Source organism: Oncorhynchus mykiss, unplaced genomic scaffold (genome assembly GCF_057628025.1).
Source record: "Oncorhynchus mykiss isolate SJ-2025 unplaced genomic scaffold, ASM5762802v1 scaffold101, whole genome shotgun sequence".
Lineage (NCBI taxonomy): Eukaryota > Metazoa > Chordata > Actinopteri > Salmoniformes > Salmonidae > Oncorhynchus > Oncorhynchus mykiss.
In genome coordinates this window covers 1,197,526-1,219,688 of record NW_028322100.1, presented here as the reverse complement: position 1 = coordinate 1,219,688, position 22,163 = coordinate 1,197,526, and the positions used below count along the sequence as shown (strand labels likewise).

The 22,163-nt window shown below is 44.5% G+C and overlaps 3 protein-coding genes across 6 annotated transcripts in view; 2 read left to right on the top strand and 1 right to left on the bottom strand.

Annotated features, from left to right (window-relative positions):
* The window catches only part of LOC110518596 (paladin), a 155,060-nt gene extending 142,667 nt beyond the window's left edge, over nt 1–12,393 (bottom strand). Inside the window, exon 1 of the mRNA XM_090228785.1 lies at nt 11,948–12,393. The gene's annotated coding sequence lies outside the window, so the exon portion shown is untranslated. The remainder of the gene's footprint in view (nt 1–11,947) is intronic.
* A 988-nt stretch (nt 12,394–13,381) lies between these two features.
* ndr2 (nodal-related 2) lies at nt 13,382–17,953 on the top strand. Its single transcript, XM_090228783.1, has 3 exons — nt 13,382–13,635; nt 15,301–16,277; nt 17,288–17,953. Exons 1-3 carry the CDS (start codon nt 13,527–13,529, stop codon nt 17,438–17,440), a joined length of 1,239 nt encoding a protein of 412 aa, XP_090084909.1. The 5' UTR covers nt 13,382–13,526; the 3' UTR covers nt 17,441–17,953.
* Nucleotides 17,954–18,720: 767 nt separating this feature from the next.
* LOC110515023 (leucine-rich repeat-containing protein 20) overlaps nt 18,721–22,163 on the top strand; it is a 9,686-nt gene continuing 6,243 nt past the window's right edge. The window contains exons 1-2 of one of the 4 annotated variants that reach the window (XM_090228782.1): nt 18,721–18,786; nt 19,873–19,965. In XM_090228782.1, the coding sequence (XP_090084908.1) occupies nt 19,896–19,965 (70 nt within the window). In that variant the 5' untranslated portion in view covers nt 18,721–18,786; nt 19,873–19,895. Of the gene's footprint in view, nt 18,787–19,004; nt 19,542–19,872; nt 19,966–22,163 lie in introns of those variants that run through there. The other 3 variants (XM_090228780.1, XM_090228779.1, XM_090228781.1) reach the window with 3 other exon arrangements.

The following is a 22,163-nucleotide window of genomic DNA, read 5'->3' as shown; positions in this document are numbered from 1 at the left end:
AGGAGTACCAGTACCCCTGTAGTATTATAATAATGAGACTATATACAAGGAGTACCAGTACCCCTGTAGTATTATAATAATGAGACTATATACAAGGAGTACCAGTACCCCTGTAGTATTATAATAATGAGACTATATACAAGGAGTACCAGTACCCCTGTAGTATTATAATAATGAGACTATATACAAGGAGTACCAGTACCCCTGTAGTATTATAATAATGAGACTATATACAAGGAGTACCAGTACCCCTGTAGTATTATAATAATGAGACTATATACAAGGAGTACCAGTACCCCTGTAGTATTATAATAATGAGACTATATACAAGGAGTACCAGTACCCATGTAGTATTATAATACTCAAATTATTTCCTGCATTTCCGTTAATTTCTGCATTTCCTGCACTCATTTGAGATCATTTCCACACTGCCACGATATGGAGAAAAATGCTAGGCCTTATTTTTAACCAAATGTTGCAATTACAATTTAGATCAAAACAGTTGGGTGAACTTTTGGAATCATGAAAGTAGAATGTTTATTATAATTCTATAGTTAGAATATAAATAATAGTGGGCACTTTGAATACAGTTTTGTTTGACATGACAACGAATGAAAATGCCATGGACGAGTTATTGTGACAGGGTAGGAACCAAAGTGATGTTCAGTGTTTCCTAGGGGACCCTATAATCTTTGGCTTCATTAAATCTTTATTCATATAGCCAACATATTCATGCTTCATCTATCCCTCTTTGATTTAGAAGATACTGTTAGCTAGCCAGCTAACTAGCGATTAGCATTAGTGGCTAACACGATTTAGCATAACTTGCTAAGAAAATACAAACTAGCTGTTTGCAGATGTAAGAAACACAAACCTATACTGTAATTGTAGAACGCTTGTGGATTTATATTAAGATCAAAGTGGAAACAACATCGTTGTCATCAACATTGTTGCATGCGCTGCACTGACCATGCAGACTGAACGAAAGTGTCTCGTGGTCAAGCAACAACAAATGCGCTCCTTGAGTGACAGGGGGCGGGGCTTAGTCTGTGTGGAAAGGGGCGTGGAGAGAGAGAGAGGTGAAGGATGACTCAAGTAGCGGAGTAAACTATAAAAATGGACTTTACACACGGTGTATCACATTTAACAAACCAAACATTCCAATACCGTTATAGAAGGTAAAGTAAAAACACAAACCAGTCCGTTCATAAATACCAGTATATAGTAAAATACGGTATACCACCCAGCACTAAGTTGAAGTAATTGAACAATTAACTTTTTGAGGATCTGTGGTCCCATACCAAATATTTTCAGCCTCCTGAGGGGTAAGAGGCTTTGTCGTCCCCTCTCCACGACTGTGTTGGTGTGTTTGGACCATGATAGGTCCTTAGTGATTTGGACAACGAGGAACTTGAAGCATTCACCTTGCTCCACTATAGGCCCGTCGATGTGAATGGGGGCGTGGCTCAGCCCTCCATTTCCTGTAGTCCACAATCATCTCTTTTGTCTTGATCACATTGAGGGAGAGGTTGTTGTCCTGGCAACCACACTGCCAGGTCTCTGACCTCCTCCCTATAGGCCGTCTCCTTGTTGTCGGTGATCAGGCTTACCACCGTTGTGTCGTCGGCAAACGTAATGATGGTGTTGGAGTAGTGCAAGGTCACGCAGTCATGGGTGAGTACAGGAGTGTTTACTGTTTCCGTCATGATATGAACATTACATTGAGTGCTGCTGTACTGTGTCACGGGTTCCTTCTTCCTACTACTGCTGGAGGCTACAGGCCAAGGCTCTGCTGCTGGAGGCTCCAGGCCAAGGCTCTGCTGCTGGAGGCTCCAGGCCAAGGCTGTGATGCTGGAGGCTACAGACCAAGACTCTGATGCTGGAGGCTACAGGCCAAGGCTGTGATGCTGGAGGCTCCAGGCCAAGGCTGTGATGCTGGAGGCTACAGACCAAGGCTGTGATGCTGGAGGCTACAGACCAAGGCTGTGATGCTGGAGGCTACAGACCAAGGTTGTGATGCTGGAGGCTACAGACCAAGGCTGTGATGCTGGAGGCTACAGACCAAGGCTCTGATGCTGGAGGCTACAGACCAAGGCTCTGATGCTGGAGGCTACAGACCAAGACTCTGATGCTGGAGGCTACAGACCAAGGCTCTGATGTTCAAGAAATTATTGCAATACCATCATGAATGAGAAACAGCGTCTTTCTGGAGAATGTGAACTGCCATATCTTGCAGAGGATGAATACTGAGACGGAGTATTTCATTTACAAAGCTGCAAACGCAGTGGGAGAAGCATTTGATAATGTCATTATCAATGTAGACTGGTCCTTTGATTCATTCTGATTAGATTTTTTTTATGAATTCATAAAGCGTACCTCCTTCAGACTGAAATGTTTCCTCGTCTGTTTTAAAACACATCTTGGCAATAAGACTCAAAACGTTTCCAGATCAATTTTACACGTCTGTTCCCTGAAATAGACGATCAGATAGTTTGGTGGTCCATGTTCTCTTAAAACAACAATTAACCACCCTGCCCTAGTGTGGAGTAAGTCATTAACCACCCTGCCCTAGTGTGGAGTAAGTCATTAACCACCCTGCCCTAGTGTGGAGTAAGTCATTAACCACCCTGCCCTAGTGTGGAGTAAGTCATTAACCACCCTGCCCTAGTGTGGAGTAAGTCATTAACCACCCTGCCCTAGTGTGTAGTAAGTCATTAACCACCCTGCCCTAGTGTGTAGTAAGTCATTAACCACCCTGCCCTAGTGTGTAGTAACAGTGTCATTAACCACCCTGCCCTAGTGTGTAGTAACACTGTCATTAACCACCCTGCCCTAGTGTGTAGTAAGTCATTAACCACCCTGCCCTAGTGTGTAGTAACACTGTCATTAACCACCCTGCCCTAGTGTGTAGTAAGTCATTAACCACCCTGCCCTAGTGTGTAGTAAGTCATTAACCACCCTGCCCTAGTGTGTAGTAACACTGTCATTAACCACCCTGCCCTAGTGTGTAGTAAGTCATTAACCACCCTGCCCTAGTGTGTAGTAAGTCATTAACCACCCTGCCCTAGTGTGGAGTAACACTGTCATTAACCACCCTGCCCTAGTGTGTAGTAACACTGTCATTAACCACCCTGCCCTAGTGTGGAGTAACACTGTCATTAACCACCCTGCCCTAGTGTGTAGTAACACTGTCATTAACCACCCTGCCCTAGTGTGGAGTAACACTGTCATTAACCACCCTGCCCTAGTGTGGAGTAACACTGTCATTAACCACCCTGCCCTAGTGTGTAGTAACACTGTCATTAACCACCCTGCCCTAGTGTGGAGTAACACTGTCATTAACCACCCTGCCCTAGTGTGGAGTAACACTGTCATTAACCACCCTGCCCTAGTGTGTAGTAACACTGTCATTACATCAACCACCCTGCCCTAGTGTGGAGTAACACTGTCATTAACCACCCTGCCCTAGTGTGTAGTAACACTGTCATTAACCACCCTGCCCTAGTGTGTAGTAACACTGTCATTAACCACCCTGCCCTAGTGTGTAGTAACACTGTCATTAACCACCCTGCCCTAGTGTGTAGTAACACTGTCATTAACCACCCTGCCCTAGTGTGTAGTAACACTGTCATTAACCACCCTGCCCTAGTGTGTAGTAACACTGTCATTAACCACCCTGCCCTAGTGTGTAGTAACACTGTCATTAACCACCCTGCCCTAGTGTGTAGTAACACTGTCATTAACCACCCTGCCCTAGTGTGTAGTAACACTGTCATTAACCACCCTGCCCTAGTGTGTAGTAACACTGTCATTAACCACCCTGCCCTGGTGTGGAGTAACACTGTCATTAACCACCCTGCCCTAGTGTGTAGTAACACTGTCATTAACCACCCTGCCCTAGTGTGTAGTAACACTGTCATTAACCACCCTGCCCTAGTGTGTAGTAACACTGTCATTAACCACTGTCATTATTAGCATGTTGTTACACAGTCCTTCAGTAATTACAATGACTGTCGTCATTAAGCTCTGCAGCTCTCATGGAAAGTGGACTCGGTACACTGAGGCCAACATGTCAAACCAAGACTGTCCTGCCTCCGATATTCATCTCTCCACAGAAGAGGAAAAAGAGCAGAGCAGAAGTGAGAGAACCGTCACAGCTCATGTTCCATGGCGGGACAGAGCAGCACTCTCTCCACGGAGCTGTTGTACCAGTCAGAACCAGAAGGATCAGGGTAATGTCCCCTATCTAAGTTCCAAGTTCCCGACATCCTGCCCTGGCCAATATCCTTCTAACCCTAACCCATATCCAACATCCTTCTATAATGTAACACAATGAATCCCTCCTTCCATCTCTCCTTCCTTTTCCACACAGGGACTCTTCAGTTCATTCTCCCCAGTGGCACTGTACTGACACCTGTGTTTATAGTGTACTCTGTCTACAACCTTAGACAGAACTATGCAAAGACCCCTTCTCCAGACAAGAATGTAAATAAAAGAGTTCCAGACAGGGAGAAGGCTGACAGAGAACAAGGTTCCTCTTCACAGCCTCAAAGTAGAGCAGCAGATCAATACACTTAACACAGTATTTGATTTATTAGGAGAGAATAGAGCAGAGCTGCTCTGGAATAGATGGGGGACAGACAATATGCTGAGAATAGAAACAGGAAGAAAAGAATAGAGAATAGAGAGGGCGGGCGAGCCAGAACAAACTGGCAGGATGTCTCTAGTGTAACGTCCCCTGAGACAAAGAAGTTGGAAATATATGTTGTAAGTATGTCAGATAATGTAGGCTAGAACATTTTTAAAAACACTCTAGTCATCCACTCAAAGCTAATGTTGCGCCCCCCAGTGGCAGAAATAACCATTGCACTACCTTGGCTTGGACATAAAAAACATTATTCCAGAATGGCTGAGGAATGGTAACTAAATAAGTAAAGACATTAGGGCTGATCCCATTATAGAGGCTGTCTCAGTGGACTGATCCATTATAGAGGCCTGTCTCAGTGGACTAACCCATTATAGAGAGAGACCTGTCTCAGTGGACTGATCCATTATAGAGGTCTGTCTCAGTGGACTAACCCATTATAGAGAGAGACCTGTCTCAGTGGACTGATCCATTATAGAGGTCTGTCTCAGTGGACTAACCCATTATAGAGGCCTGTCTCAGTGGACTAACCCATTATAGAGGCCTGTCTCAGTGGACTAACCCACTATAGAGGCCTGTCTCAGTGGACTGTCCCATTATAGAGGTCTGTCTCAGTGGACTGATCCATTATAGAGGCCTGTCTCAGTGGACTGATTCATTATAGAGGCCTGTCTCAGTGGACTAACCCATTATAGAGGCCTGTCTCAGTGGACTAACCCATTATAGATGCCTGTCTCAGTGGACTAGCCAATTATAGAGGCCTGTCTCAGTGGACTAGCCAATTATAGAGGCCTGTCTCAGTGGACTAACCCATTATAGAGGTCTGTCTCAGTGGACTGATCCATTATAGAGGCCTGTCTCAGTGGACTGATCCATTATAGAGGCCTGTCTCAGTGGACTAACCCATTATAGAGGCCTGTCTCAGTGGACTAGCCCATTATAGAGGTCTGTCTCAGTGGACTGATCCATTATAGAGGCCCGTCTCAGTGGACTGATCCATTATAGAGGCCCGTCTCAGTGGACTGATCCATTATAGAGGCCCGTCTCAGTGGACTGATCCATTATAGAGGCCCGTCTCAGTGGACTGATCCATTATAGAGGCCTGTCTCAGTGGACTGATCCATTATAGAGGCCTGTCTCAGTGTATTTAGTGTTGTTTACACTGTTCCAAACAAGCAGACAAATAATATTGTAATCAAAGAGCACCTGTTATTTTATGTATTATTATTGTTTAACTCGGCAAGTCAGTCACGGCCTTGTTCAGGGGCAGAATGACATTTTTACCTTGTCAGTTCGGGGGATTCGATCCTGCAACCTTTCGGTTACTAGTCCAATGCTCTAACCACTAGGCTACCCTGCCGTCCCTACACTCTAACCACTAGGCTACCCTGCCGCCCCTATACTCTAACCACTAGGCTACCCTGCCGCCCCTACACTCTAACCACTAGGCTACCCTGCCGCCCCTATACTCTAACCACTAGGCTACCCTGCCGCCCCTATACTCTAACCACTAGGCTACCCTACCGCCCCTACACTCTAACCACTAGGCTACCCTGCCGCCCCTACACTCTAACCACTAGGCCACCCTGCCGCCCCTACACTCTAACCACTAGGCTACCCTGCCGCCCCTACACTCTAACCACTAGGCTACCCTGCCGCCCCTACACTCTAACCACTAGGCTACCCTACCGCCCCTACACTCTAACCACTAGGCTACCCTGCCGTCCCTACACTCTAACCACTAGGCCACCCTGCCGTCCCTACACTCTAACCACTAGGCTACCCTGCCGTCCCTACACTCTAACCACTAGGCTACCCTGCCATCCCTACACTCTAACCACTAGGCTACCCTGCCGTCCCTACACTCTAACCGCTAGGCTACCCTGCCGTCCCTACACTCTAACCACTAGGCTACCCTGCCGTCCCTACACTCTAACCACTAGGCTACCCTGCCGTCCCTACACTCTAACCACTAGGCTACCCTGCCGTCCCTACACTCTAACCACTAGGCCACCCTGCCGTCCCTACACTCTAACCACTAGGCTACCCTGCCGTCCCTACACTCTAACCACTAGGCTACCCTGCCGTCCCTACACTCTAACCACTAGGCTACCTGCCGTCCCTACACTCTAACCACTAGGCTACCTGCCGTCCCTACACTCTAACCACTAGGCTACCTGCCGTCCCTACACTCTAACCACTAGGCTACCCTGCCGTCACTACACTCTAACCACTAGGCTACCTGCCGTCCCTACACTCTAACCACTAGGCTACCTGCCGTCCCTACACTCTAACCGCTAGGCTACCCTACCGCCCCTACACTCTAACCACTAGGCTACCTGCCGTCCCTACACTCTAACCACTAGGCTACCCTGCCGCCCCATCTCCTTCTTATTGTTATTATTACTATTAAGGTCATTATAATAATAAGTAACGTCTATAGCAGCCTTGTATAACCTTATATAAGTCAAATGTCTTCAACAGATCTGACTTCCCCTTTCCCTCCTGAGCAGTCACTAAACAGTCACTAAGCAGTCACTAAGCAGTCACTAAACAGTCACTAAGCAGTCACTAAGCAGTCACTAAGCAGTCCCTAAGCAGTCACTAAACAGTCACTAAACAGTCACTAAGCAGTCACTAAACAGTCACTAAGCAGTCACTAAGCAGTCACTAAGCAGTCACTAAACAGTCACTAAGCAGTCACTAAACAGTCACTAAACAGTCACCAAACAGTCACCAAACAGTCACCAAACAGTCACCAAACAGTCACCAAACAGTCACCCGCTTCAAGGTTTTATATAACATCCTCCGCATCCATTTTGCTATCATGTGATACTGTGCTGGGAGTTTGTTATAATCAAATGTAATAATGTGATTATGATGGGCTATAGGTCAAGTCCTATTGGTCACATGCAATGTTTCACATAAAGTGATTCACATAAAGAGATCAAAGGTTGAGGGAATAGGGAATGTTTTTGCCTGAAACAAATGAGGGATTTTGGTAAGATAACTTTTCAGTCATTTGCTGTGCTGTGGTGCCTTTTCTCTGCAGTAGGGAGGAGAGCGAGACAACGTGCGCCACTCGCTGTCATTTTTTTTAACACCGTGTGACCATCGGGTTCTTCAGTCATTTGTGTGTCTATCATTTAATCAAACAGTGTGCTTAAAGCATCAGACAAGCTGTGAATATGTAGTTTACTTCATTCAAACACAGACACAACCTGTCTATCTATATACAGTGCATTTGGAAAGTATTCAGACCCCTTGACTTTTCCTACACTGTTACGTTACAGCATTATTCTAAAATTGATTTAACTTTGCTAACCCTTTGCTATGAGACTCAAAATTGAGCTTGGGTGCATTCTGTTTCCATTGATTTTCTACAACTTAATTGGAGTCCACCTGTGGTAAATTCAATTGATTGGACATGATTTGGAAAGGCACACACCTGTCTATATAAAGGTATGAAAGTTGCATGTCAGTCAAAAACCAAGCCATGAGGTTGAAGGAATTGTCCGCAGAGCACCGAGACATGATTGTGTCAAGGCACAGATCTGGGGGAAGGGTACCAAAACATTTCTGCAGCATTGAAGGTCCTAAAGAACACAGTGATCTCCATTATTCTTAAATTGAAAAAATATGGAACCACCAAGATTCTTCCACTCAGTAAAAGGCACACGACAGCCCGCTTTGAGTTTGCCAAAAGGCACCTAAAGGACTATCAGACCATAAGAAACAAGATTCTCTGGTCTGATGAAACTAAGATTGAACTCTTTGGCCTGAATGCCAAGCGTCACGTCTGGAGGAAACCTGCCACCATCCCTACGGTGAAGCATGGTGGTGGCAGCATCATGCTTTGGGGATGTTTTTCAGCTGCAGGGACTGAGAGACTAGTCAGGATTGAGGGAAAGATGAACAGAGCAAAGTACAGAGAGATCCTTGATGAAAACCTGTTCCAGAGCCCTCAGGACCACAGACTGGGGCGAAGGTTCACCTTCCAACAGGACAACGACCCTAAGCACACAAACAAGACAATGCAGGAGTGGCTTCGGGACAAGTCTCTGAATGTCCTTGAGTGGCACAGACAGAGCCCGGACTTGGACCAAATCAAACACCTCTGGAGACCTGTAAATAGCTGTGCAGCAACTCTCCCCATCAAACCTGAGAGAGCGTGAGAGGATCTGCAGAGAAGAATGGGAGAATTCCCAAAATACAGGTGTGCCAAGCTTGTAGAGTCATACTCAAGAAGATTCAAGGCTGTAATCGCTGCCAAAGGTGCTTCAATAAAGTACTGAGTAAAGGGTCTGAATACTTATGTAAATGTGATATTTCAGGGTTTTTTTTTTTTATACATTTGCAAAAAAAATCCTAAAAACCTGTTTTTGCTTTGTCATTATGGGGTATTGTGATGTCATTATGGGGTATTGTGATGTCATTGTGGGGTATTGTGATGTCATTGTGGGGTATTGTGTGTAGATTGAAAAAAAAAACGATTTAATCAATTTTAGAATAAGGCTGTAACGTAACAAAACGTGGAAAAAGTTGAGGGGTCTGAATACTTTCCAGAATGCACATTTTGACCAATCAACTATCGGCCGAGTACAATATTTTTTTGTTGGGTTTTTTTATTATTAGGAGACAGCCCTAAAATAATTAAAAATGACACAGAAAACATCAGGAGAGAAGTAACCTACTTTTTCTCAGAGCAAAATCTGCTAAAATGGCACAAATGTATATTATTATTTAACACCATATACAAGACAGAGCTTGACTATAGAACCGCAACAACATGGAATAATTTGAAGCACCTGCGATTAGTCACCTACTTCCACTTAATAATAAGATCTTCAACAAGGTGCCACAACAAATCATCTACAATTAAATGTGATTGATGACAGGGAATACATGATGTGCTTTTAAAAAAAATCAATGGAGATTAGAGGACCCTTAAGTGCATCAAATGCCTGTTCTTGTACCAGTACACAGAGGAACACTAGGTTCAAATGGCACCGTATTCCCTATATAGTGCACTACTTTTGACCAGGGCTCTGATCAAAAGTAGTGCACAGTACACTATATACACACACACACACACACACACAATGAGTTTACAAAACATTAGGAACACCTTCCTAATTTTGAGTTGCACCCCTTTTTCCCTCAGAACAGCCTCAATTCGTTGGAGCATCCACAGGGATGCTGGCCAACGTTGACTCCAATGCTTCCCACAGTTGTGTGAAGTTGGCTGGATGTCCTTTGGGTGGTAAAACCATTCTTGATACACACAGGAAACTGTTGAGCGTGAAAAACTAAGCAGCGTTGCAGTTCTTGGCACACTCGAACCGGTGTGCCTGGCACCTACTACCCTACTCCGTTCAATGCCTGGCACCTACTACCCTACTCCGTTCAATGCCTGGCACCTACTACCCTACTCCGTTCAATGCCTGGCACCTACTACCCTACTCCGTTCAATGCCTGGCACCTACTACCCTACTCCGTTCAATGCCTGGCACCTACTACCCTACTCCGTTCAATGCCTGGCACCTACTACCCTACTCCGTTCAATGCCTGGCACCTACTACCATACCCCGTTCAAAGGCACTTACATTTGTTTTAATCTTGCCCATTCATCCTCTGAATGTCACACACACACACAATATATTCTCCAGGCTTAAAAATCATTATTTAACCTGTCTCCTCCCCCTCCTCTATGCTGATTGAAGTGGATATATATCAGGTGACATCAATAAGGGATCATAGCTTTCACCTGGATTCACCTGGTCAGTCTAGGTCATGGAAAGCGTAGGTGTTCCTAATGTTCTGTACACTCAGTGTATTGGGAATAGGGCTCCGTCAGGGAGGAATCCTGGGGAATTGTCTCTTGATTAACCAACAAGAGCCCTTATAGGAGTTGGTCAAGTCCAACTTGGCTTGTATTTTGTTTTGTCTGGTCAATAGAGGTCGACAGCTTGTAGTCCTAAAACCCAGAAATGAGTTACGTCTGGTTCGTTCAGCCATCCCTATGGGAAATTTTTATGGGGAAAGAAAAAAGTTTTTGGAATAAACGCTGAAATTAAGTTCTGAGGTTAACAAAGGTTTAGGAGATTGAATACGTTTTGTTCTATGAGATAATCAGTCAATTAAACATAACATTTTAAAATAGTTTTTTTTAAATGAATGACATACATTTTTAAAAAGTCACTAAAAGTGACGTTAGCTGATGAAGATGATCTCATTTTAAATAAAAGTATGAGATCCCCTAAGCCTGTGTTTTTACCACAGACCTTATTTTCGGCCAAAAACGCCATTAATTTCCCCCATAGGCTTTGTCCAAAGAACCATGGCTGAGTTAGTGCCTACAGAAAGACGCCATTTCTATCTCTCTCTTATGTGGCTCCTTTATTTATTGATTAAAGGAAGGGGAGGAGCAGCGCGGTATCAACAACAGTATCGATATGTTGTAATGGCTTGATTGATCTTCATAATCACTTTTTATCTTGAGTTTGACGAGATTTAAAAAATGTAGCGCCTAGTTTCTGTGTCAATGCAGAATAACGGACATTAAACAAGAGCTTGCTTTATTTGACCTGCCTAATTCGAGAGCTTGGCAAATCACTCTATTAGGTTTAAATGGGGGGATGGGGGGGGGGGGTTAAAAGGGACATCAAACGAAAAGGACATTTAAATTGCCGTCCAAATCACCTGCTCTATTTACATAAACTTAGTCTAACTAATCGCAAAATACTGAACTGTTGTATTTGTAGCACAGTAACGGACCTAAGTGGTGTTAAACACCTGAACAGGTCTACTGAAAGTGTAAAGGCGCCAATAATCATTTAGTCGACCGAAGAGTTATCATTTGAATATTACACACCTATTAGCCAATGAACATCGTCCCCATCTGTATCACATGAATTCCACCCCCCAGCCGCAATGGGCAATGAATGATAGATTGGCACTTCAAACAAGTTTACTGGAACAATTTAAACAATTTCAGTGCTACATCAAACATGACTGGGTCGACATACAATAGCCTATCGATGGAGACTGGAGGAGGCATGGAGGGCGGCCAAGCCAACCACATGCCACAAACTTCCAACTTTATACCACATTTGATTTTGTTTGATGCAACGTTGCAACGTGGTCATGCACTGGCCGCGCGTACCGACATCAGCACACACACTTCACATTTGGCTAACATATCCACATAAACACAAACTCGGAGTACCGATGTTTTACAGTTTAGCCTACCAATGTGCGCGTGGACACGGGAAATGAGACAGGACGGTAAAATGTACTCACCATTTCACTCGGAAGAACCGTGTATGCTCCAAAAATCACTCATTAGTCGGATGTTTCAATAACCGTAGGAAAAGTGATGTAAAGCAGCGGTTTGTGTTTTATTTCAGGGATAGTTTCTTCCACGTATTTGTCTACCTATACGATCATTTCTCGCAGATTTTCGGAGGAAAGGATTTCCACTATCTGAATAAAAGCAGGGGCTGGGCATGCGCACTAAGAGGAATGTTTTTTTTGTCCGTTGAGCGTTCAATCCACTGTTCTTTTCACGCAGAGACGCAGAGCGCAATATTTATAATAGTCTATAATAAAACACAAAAAGACAGCACATCTCTGAAAACATGGAATTGTATTTGCCCACACAGGCCTATTAATATCATGCTATTAATGATATTACAATAACATTGCCCCTCGAGCCTATTAAAAGTCTACATGCCTAAACTGAAGAGAAAGAGGAATTACCTGTTTTTCCTTTTAAATCATAATGAATAAGATTATATAGACAGATTCTAGATCAGAACTCCTAACTCTGAGATGCTTTGTAGATACGGGCCGATTCTATATCAGAACTCATAACTTTGATATGCTTTGTGGATACGGGTCCCGATTCTATATCAGAACTCATAACTCTGATATGCTTTGTGGATACGGGTCCCGATTCTATATCAGAACTCATAACTCTGATATGCTTTGTGGATACGGGTCCCGATTCTATATCAGAACTCATAACTCTGATATGCTTTGTGGATACGGGTCCCGATTCTATATCAGAACTCATAACTCTGATATGCTTTGTGGACACGGGTCCCGATTCTATATCAGAACTCATAACTCTGATATGCTTTGTGGATACGGGCCCCGATTCTATATCAGAACTCATAACTCTGATATGCTTTGTGGACACGGGTCCCGATTCTATATCAGAACTCATAACTCTGATATGCTTTGTGGATACGGGCCCCGATTTTAGAAACATATGTAGTAAGAAAGACTATATAGACTTATGTCCATAGAATGAATAGTAATCTATTGTCATAACCAGCTTGCTATTCGTTACAGAAAGCAGAATATATAGGTTTATCAAAGTAAAACCATTAACCCTAATCTATAGCCTAACTGATCGATTGGAATGAATCTATTTCATACGGAAAGTGAACGTAGATGAAGGCTAACAAACAAAGTAACATTTGAAAGAGCTATTGATGAGAAAAGTGCTATAAACACACTTCATCCAGTCATTGGCTTGGGCATCTCATTAACATGTCAATGGATGATGACCTGCCTTGCCACAAGCCTTGAAGACGCATGTCAATTTCCTTTAATGTTCGCGGCTACTTGTTAAATATGCGTGGTGCGGGAGGGCTATAAAAGCCAAGCTTATCTCAACCCGCAGAGGAATCTGTCATCCAAGTTGATCAGCATGCGTTCATTAGGCGTTATAGGTGTAGCGCTACATGCCTCTCTGCTCATACTGCTGACTCAAGGAATTCACAAATCTAGAGATGGAGTTTATCACGGAAAATCACGACGCTTTGCTACAGACCACCGTCCACCTGGATTCCATCACCTGGCACCGAAGTACATGATGCACCTTTACCGGAATTACAAGTCAAATCTTACTCGGCCTATAGACGTCATGGAGAAGGCCATCGCAAAACAAGCAGACACAGTCAAGAGTGTGATGGCAAAAAGTAAGATTATATATATATTTTTTTAAAGTATATTATCCTATAGGCCTATTTATTCATTCGTTTAGTAGGGCATATAGGCTACATTCTTGACATTTAGCATCTACTGCCTGCCCGAATTTAGTTTAACACAGGAGAAAATAATAATAAATATCCTGTTTAGGGCATTTTATAATAGTTTATGGCCTATTGCCTAGCCTCCTCTAAGCCTAGTAAATTAAATGTTGTTTTGCGCTATTTTTTGCTTGCATTATTTTTATTCTTCAAAAAAAGTTAAGAGATAATTTTCTTGCTATGTTTGCGCACCACAGTGGCTGTCAAATCTCTTCGCCAGACGAGCTCAAAGCGCTCCAATCCACATTCATTTTGTCGGCCTGAATAACCGTACATGGATCAGCGTGTGAAAAGGCTGGTTTTCAGCCTAATTCTCAAAGCAAACCTCTTTTTTTTCTTTAAATGGGAGATGTTGATTAGAAATGTTGCCAGACATGCCTATTCAAATCTGTTGTTAACTCAAATCAATCAACAAGTCCCCTCAGTTCTTTTCACACTTCACTTGATTAGATTAGAGTGATGACCTAGAACTACGTCTCTGGCCAGAGCGGGATTTTAACTACATCTAGCCTATATGTTCCACGGACCGCTCCGCTCGCATCACCACTAAATCTAATTTAACATCACTGCTAGGTGTCATAGTTGTTACCTATTTGTTTGAATGGAGGATATGCGGAAGCCGAGCTAAGGGCGTGTTAAATGATTGGTTTCGATCCGGTGTTTACTTTGAGTGGATTAGTCCTAGCCTCGTCCTCCTGTCGTTGTCGTTGTGTTATCCTTAATCTTCAGAGTTTTATTTCCCCAGAGCAAAACAGACCCATAGAGGAATGTAGATGTTTTGGTACAGTACCTATAATCAACAAATAGACGATGGATAGCAACAATACATTACATTTGGACAATAGTACAATAGTCTTTAATCTTCTTGATGAATTATGTACCACACCTCCAATGTCTTGTTCTTCTTTGCATCACAATTCATGTCCTAATTCACACATGTTGATGTTGACGCCAGCCGATGGTAGATTCATCCACAAGCTAGTTGCCTAGTTACATTGAAAAACATGGTTGGAATTTCTATTTGCAAACATGCTTTGCCTAGATCTAAAATTGTATTTCTTAAAAAAATATTAGAACAATATTGTTTTTAGAATACAAGCATGACTCATTCAGACTACTTAGATGTAACCCAGAAACAATATGCTAAATATTCTGCCTGAATTGCTGTCCAGGATTGAATAGAACATGTGTATTCCTCCTAAATTAACAGTTTATTCATTAGCTCTATGGTTGCTTAAAAGCTCTTTTTTGTAAGTAAAAACAATTAACATTAATTATTTGTAATCTGGTCGCAATTGTAAATGAGAACTTGTTCTCAACTTGCCTACCTGGTTAAATAAAGGTGAAATAAATAAAATAAAAAATCTATTTTACTCTTAGTAGACCATTTCAAGGGTTTGAAGAAGATGGGTGACATATGTTTGTCTAATAGACATATATGTGAAGTACTTAGTTGACATGAGACCAGACCCGATGATAATGTTCAAAGAAGTACTAGTCAGTACAAATGTTGAAAAATCGGTTTATTTTTTTAAATGTTCTTCTTTCCAATAGGTTTATTTCACAGACCCCGACGCTGGACTGCAACCTTTGACCTGACCACCTTATTGGCCGATGAACGGATCCAAGCAGCGGAGCTCAGGTTCAGGTTTCCCCGGGCGACGAGGGCTTCCAACATTACCGTGGAGATCTACCATCACCACGACTACCCGTGCAGGCAGACACAGGGGATCTGCCAGGAACACCAGCTGGTGGGATATTTCTCTGTCTCCTCTGTGATTAACTCCTCTCAGCACTGGAAGGTGTACAACCTTACTGATCCGCTGTTGAACTGGCTCGGCCAGGAACAGATTTCCAGGAGCTCAATGAAGAGGAGAGAGACAGACAAGACAGAGAGAGATGTGTACTTCCCCAACTCTATCCAGTTGGCTGGGTCTACAACACAGCAGAACCCTGTCCATTTGGCTGGGTCTACAACACAGCAGAACCCTGTCCATTTGGCTGGGTCTACAACACAGCAGAACCCTGTCCAGTTGGCTGGGTCTACAACACGGCAGAACCCTGTCCAGTTGGCTGTGTCTAAAACACGGCAGAACCCTGTCCAGTTGGCTGTGTCTAAAACACGGCAGAGTCAGTGTGTGAGCGACAGAGCCTTACTGGTTGTATTCTCTCATACAGGGTCAGAGGAGGGCTCCCAGGCCAAAGCCAGTCTCCTCCACACGGCCGAACAGTCCAAGTTCCTGTCCACCACCGAGTCCAAGAAGTTCCGCAGGCCGAAGAGACACAGGAAAAAAAGGGGCCACTCAGGCCAGAGGGAACCGCCAGACACGAGGGGTCCAGAGGTGTCTAGCGGAAACATTGAGATCGACCCGTCTCTCTGTCGAAGAGTGGACATGCATGTAGACTTCAATCAGATAGGCTGGGGGTCCTGGATCGTCTTCCCGAAGAAGTATAATGCCTATCGATGTGAGGGGATCTGTCCAAGTCCTTTGGGAGAAGACTTGAACCCAACAAATCATGCTTACATGCAGGTACGTTTCAATGTGTCTCTACGGGATTTTCCAAAATGTGTCATAGAATATATTGGTTTACACATGTATCTTTACTGTTTTCGTATGTATCTTAACGGTACAAAGCTCATTGGGGCGGCGGGGTGGCCTAGTGGTTAGAGTGCTGGACTAGTAACCGGAAGGTTGCGAGTTCAAACCCCCGAGCTGACAAGGTACAGATCTGTCGTTCTGCCCCTGAACAGGCAGTTAACCCACCGTTCCTAGACCAGTTAACCCACCGTTCCTAGACCAGTTAACCTCACTGTTCCTAGACCAGTTAACCCACTGTTCCTAGACCAGTTAACCCACCGTTCCTAGACCAGTTAACCCACTGTTCCTAGACCAGTTAACCCACTGTTCCTAGACCAGTTAACCCACTGTTCCTAGACCAGTTAACCCACTGTTCCTAGACCAGTTAACCCACTGTTCCTAGACCAGTTAACCCACTGTTCCTAGACCAGTTAACCCACCGTTCCTAGACCAGTTAACCCACTGTTCCTAGACCAGTTAACCCACTGTTCCTAGACCAGTTAACCCACTGTTCCTAGACCAGTTAACCCACTGTTCCTAGACCAGTTAACCCACTGTTCCTAGACCAGTTAACCCACCGTTCCTAGACCAGTTAACCCACTGTTCCTAGACCAGTTAACCCACTGTTCCTAGACCAGTTAACCCACTGTTCCTAGACCAGTTAACCCACTGTTCCTAGACCAGTTAACCCACTGTTCCTAGACCAGTTAACCCACCGTTCCTAGACCAGTTAACCCACTGTTCCTAGACCAGTTAACCCACTGTTCCTAGACCAGTTAACCCACTGTTCCTAGACCAGTTAACCCACTGTTCCTAGGCCGTCATTGAAAATAAGAATTTGTTCTTAACTGACTTGCCTGGTAAAAAAATAAACAAAATTAGATACTATAGCAATGCTTCATGCCTATTTCATACCTATCTTTACTTGCAGATTGCTTCTTGATGCTTTTTTTCCCCTCTAGAGTCTCCTAAAACACTACCACCCTGAGCGGGTTCCCTCGGCATGCTGCGCCCCCACCAAGATGAGTCCTCTAAGCATGCTGTATTATGAGAATGGAGAAATGCTGCTTCGCCATCACGAGGATATGGTTGTGGATGAATGTGGCTGCCTGTAGCCTCTGTCACGGGCTTCAACCCGACCTTCAGTAAAGAGATGGCCGGAGCAAAGCCTGGGGCCGTCTTCCTCACAACCGCTTGAGATGGAGACGAGGCTACCACTCGTCTCCTTTCGGACGCACGCAACAGAGAGTTCCGGAAACATTAGAGTGGAATTTCACTGACAGAACTATTATCCAAGAGTCTGTATCAGATGGTCGAAAACAATAAGAAAACACTTTGTTAGTTCTTATGATTATTGTGACTGTGCACTCCTCAAGCAGTATGGTAGATGGTATGTTTAGAAAGCCTGGATATATATATACAGTATGGATTTTCTCTCAGAACGTGACTGATTTTATCTTACTGCTTTTAGGAATCAGTAAGAGGACCCGCCATTTCATTATAAGTCATAGGAAATGGTGTTGTTCACCATTTAAGCACTGTTTATACTATAGTATACACCTACTGGGTGTAACGGAACACTGACATTATATTTATTGTAAATAATAATAAAATAAAGCTTGGTTATTTATGTTAATTTATTGCTCTCTCTGTTTTAGGAGGATTTTGTCATAAATATGTTTCATATTGTAAAAATATTTTGTTAGCTGATTAAAGTGTATGTATTTTGTAGGTAATATTTCTCATGTTATTCATTCATTAGTAACATTACATATGCTTCTGACTCTTGTCTATAAAAAAAACACGATATGTACATTCACTAGAATGACCTGTTGTGAATATTCATTCATTCTAATTCTATGGGTTCTGGAATTCTCTGAGTTGAGCAATGCACCATGCTGGATTGTTGGCATATTTACCTGAAACGACCACACTATTATTAGACTGACAAGTGGGGCACAAACAACAACAAAAAACGAATTCCTGACACAAAATAAACAATATAGGTGGATGGAATTTCAGTTTTTAGAATGATCAAAATCTCTATTTTTTTTCTCTCTCTCGAAATCACCAAAAAATACACAAAAATAAATGTCCCAAAACTTCAGGAATATAAATACATGTTCCTCACTATAAATAGCCTACTTCTCAAGAACTATATCAGATATTAAGTACAAGGTAATAACTCATGTGTAACTGGTGAGAACGTGCAACAAGGACAATTGGGGAAAAAAGTACATTCACTAACGGCATCTTCTGGCCTCATTCACCTGGCATCCTATTCACCATGATTGATTTAATGTTGAATGAATAGAGAGTACGTTTCAATACATTCCTATTGTCTTCACGTCCATTGACAAAGCAAAAAATAGTTGACCAATCAGGACTTTTCCAGAATAGTGGCTGCGGCAGGACAACTCTGTCATTACACAGCGGGCTAAGTCCTAACCAGGATCCTAAGGTAGGTCAAACTCTGAACTTCCATTTTTATACTGTTATAACTCAACAATCAGTTGATCTAGTCGTATATGTGCTATTAGTGCTGAGACACTACACTGTGATGACACAACTTGATACAACCGAACACCCGTTACAGACTGATATTTATACAGATCAATCCTGCGTAAGACATGGGCAGAATTTAAATCTGTAGTCCTTCGCAGTTATCTCTCTGAAACTTCCCTGTGCGCCTATGACTCTCGTCAATACGGTAGCTTGTACTGTAGAAGGAATATAACTATTGATGTCAACAAGAGGCTAAAATAGTGTCTTTAAACTCAAATTGCGCACAAAAACAAACCATTTTGGAAGTATTGGACAGATTTGAACAATAACGACAGAACAGGTCATCTGAAAAGTGCATCGATCGACTTTAGCCCAGTGTATCCTCTTTGGTTAAAAATAGTCTCTCGCCAAATTTGACGGTGGTTGTTTGAAAATGAATGGATTTGATTGGACGGAGCCTTGAACTGACTTGCTAACATTTTCAGCTGTCAACCACAGTTAAAGTTTAAGGGTAGGTTGATCCACCTCCCGTCATACAGTATATGCTGATTCTATTGTACAATATATTATACAGATCTCCACCCGGACGTCTTTTGTGGAATTATGAGTAGGCTACATTAGAAAGCTAGCAATTTAGCTATTACTACGAATTAAGCTCGCTTTAATAGCTAACTAACTGTTGTAGCTCGCCTATAACTTGACGTGGGACAGGTGATCAAGTTATTCATGTGATTTTGTGTAAACTTTGTGAAGAGGACAATGTTGCAGCAATGGCTGACATTGAACAAGATGCATTGTAACATTCTAATGTATTGTACAATAGAGGATCCTTGACACAAAAAAAAACTAGCAATCTTGTATGCATGACCTGGTAACATGTTAAAAATAGCTAATTGCCAAATTGCATGAAAAAACAACAACCATGTTAATTAACCTGATGAATGAATACTATTTTAATATGCCAAAGAAAATGCACTTGAAAATGTCTGGTTAAAATGTATATCTGAAGTATTACACCGACCTCTCCCCATCTCTACCCCAGGTGAGATTCGTAGACCTAGTATAATGGCAGAGGCTGTGGCCAATGTTGCCCGGAGGGTCAATGCAACCGTGGAGGAAGAGAAAGATACCCTGGGTAAGTTCATTCAATCCTTTGATTTAATTGATGTCTTCGTTATTATTCTACAATGTAGAAAATAGTTTTAAAAAATACACCTACTCATTCAAGGGTTTTTCTTTATTTGTACTATTTTCTACATTATATAATAATAGTGAAGAAATCAAAACTATGAAATTACACATATGGAATCATGTAGCAACCAAAGAAGTGTTAAACAAATGTAAATATATTTTAGATTTTAGTCTCTTCGAAGTAGCCACCTGTCACGTTCTGACCTCTATTTCTGTTGTTTTGTATTTATTTAGTATGGTCAGGGCGTGAGTTGGGTGGGCAGTCTATGTTTGTTTTTCTATGTTTTGGGGCATTTCTATGTTTTCGGCCTAGTATGGTTCTCAATCAGAGGCAGGTGTCATTAGTTGTCTCTGATTGAGAATCATACTTAGGTAGCCTGGGTTTCACTGTGTGTTGGTGGGTGATTGTTCCTGTCACTGTGTTTGTTTGTCACAGGATAGGACTGTTTTGCGTTTGCACATTTCTTGGTTTTGTTAGTTTGTTCATGTGTATTGAGTTATTAAAACATGAATAACCACCACGCTGCGCTTTGGTCCGCTTCTCTTCCTCCTACAGACGAACGCCCTTACAGAATCACCCACCTACCAAGGACCAAGCGGCGTGGTAAACAGAGGCAGCAGCAACAGCAGCAGCAGGAGAAGCGACTGGTGCAGCAGGAGCAACAGCAGCAGCAGCAAAGGCAGCAGCAGCAGGAGCAGCAGCAGCTACAGTGGGAGAGGCTGCACCACCTGGAGAAATGGACATGGGAGGAAGAACTGGACGGGAAAGGACCCTGGGCAGAGCCAGGAGAATATTGCCGCCCCAAGGCCGAGCTGGAGGCAGCAAAAGCAGAGAGGCGGCATTATGAGGAACTAGCACGGCAGAGCGGATGGAAGCCCGAGAGTCACCCCCAAAAATTTCTTGGGGGGGGGCACAGGGGGAGTGTGGCAGAGTCAGGAGTCAGACCTGAGCCAACTCCCCCCGTTTATCGTGAGGAGCCAAGGAGGAGCTCAGAACCAGAGCTGGTGTTGGAGGTGAGCGAAGCAGAGACTGTGAAGGAGTTAATGGGGAGATTGGAGGAGAGTGATATGAGGGACTTGCTGGTTTGGTGCATGAGGCACGACATTCGCCCGACGGAGCGTGTCAGGGATTTAATGGCACCGGGGTCAGCTCTCCATACTCATCCTGAGGTGCGTGCGAGGGGTCTGGTGAAGACTGTGCCAGCCTCACGCACCAGGCCTCCTGTGCATCTCCCTAGCCTTGCACGTCCTGTGCCATCTCAGCACTACAGTGCTCATAGCAGTGCTAACTGTGGCGGGCGTGGTGCTGGTCAGGCACCGTGTTATGCAGTTGTGCGCACGGTGTCCCCAGTACGCGTGCTTAGCCCGGTGCGCTACATCCCAGCTCCCCACATCTGCCGGGCTAGGGTGAGGATCCAGCCAGGGCGGTTGGTGCCAGCCCTGCTCTCAAGATCTCCAGTACGCCTTCACGGTCCGGTCTATCCGTCACCACCTCCACGCACCAGCCCTCCGGTGGCAGCCCCCCGTACCAGGCTGTCTCTCCGGCCCATCCGTCCAGAGCCTTCCTCCTCTCCAGCGCTGCCGGAGTCTCCCGCCTCTCCGGCGCTACCAGAGCCTTCCTCCTCTCCAGCGCTGCCGGAGCCTCCCACCTGTCCGGCGCCTCTGCCGGAGCGTCTCGCCTGTCCGGCGCCGCTGCCGGAGCCTCCCGCCTGTCAGGCGCCTCTGCCGGAGCCTCCCGCCTGTCCGGCGCCTCCCGCCTGTCCGGCGCCTCTGCCGGAGCCTCCCGCCTGTCCGGCGCCTCTGCCGGAGCTTCCCGCCTGTCCGGCGCCTCTGCCGGAGCTTCCCGCCTGTCCGGCGCCTCTGCCGGAGCTTCCCGCCTGTCCGGCGCCTTTGCCGGAGCCTCCCGCCTGTCCGGCGCCGCTGCCGGAGTCTCCCGCCTCTCCGGCGCTACCAGGGCCTTCCGTTTCTCCAGCGTTGCCGGAGCTTCCCGTCTGCCCAGCGCCAGCTGAGCTTCCCGTCTGCCCAGCGCCAGCTGAGCTTCCCGTCTGCCCAGCGCCAGCTGAGCTTCCCGTCTGTCCAGCGCCAGCTGAGCTTCCCGTCTGTCCAGCGCCAGCTGAGCTTCCCGTCTGCCCAGCACCAGCT

What these genes read in the sequence shown, in the direction of transcription:
- ndr2 (XM_090228783.1), top strand. Translation starts at nt 13,527, where the DNA reads ATGATGCACCTTTACCGGAATTACAAGTCAAATCTTACTCGGCCTATA. An exon ending in CAAGAGTGTGATGGCAAAAA is followed by an intron (nt 13,636 to 15,300) that starts GTAAGATTATAT and finishes TCTTTCCAATAG; the next exon opens with GTTTATTTCACAGACCCCGA. An exon ending in CAAATCATGCTTACATGCAG is followed by an intron (nt 16,278 to 17,287) that starts GTACGTTTCAAT and finishes TTTCCCCTCTAG; the next exon opens with AGTCTCCTAAAACACTACCA.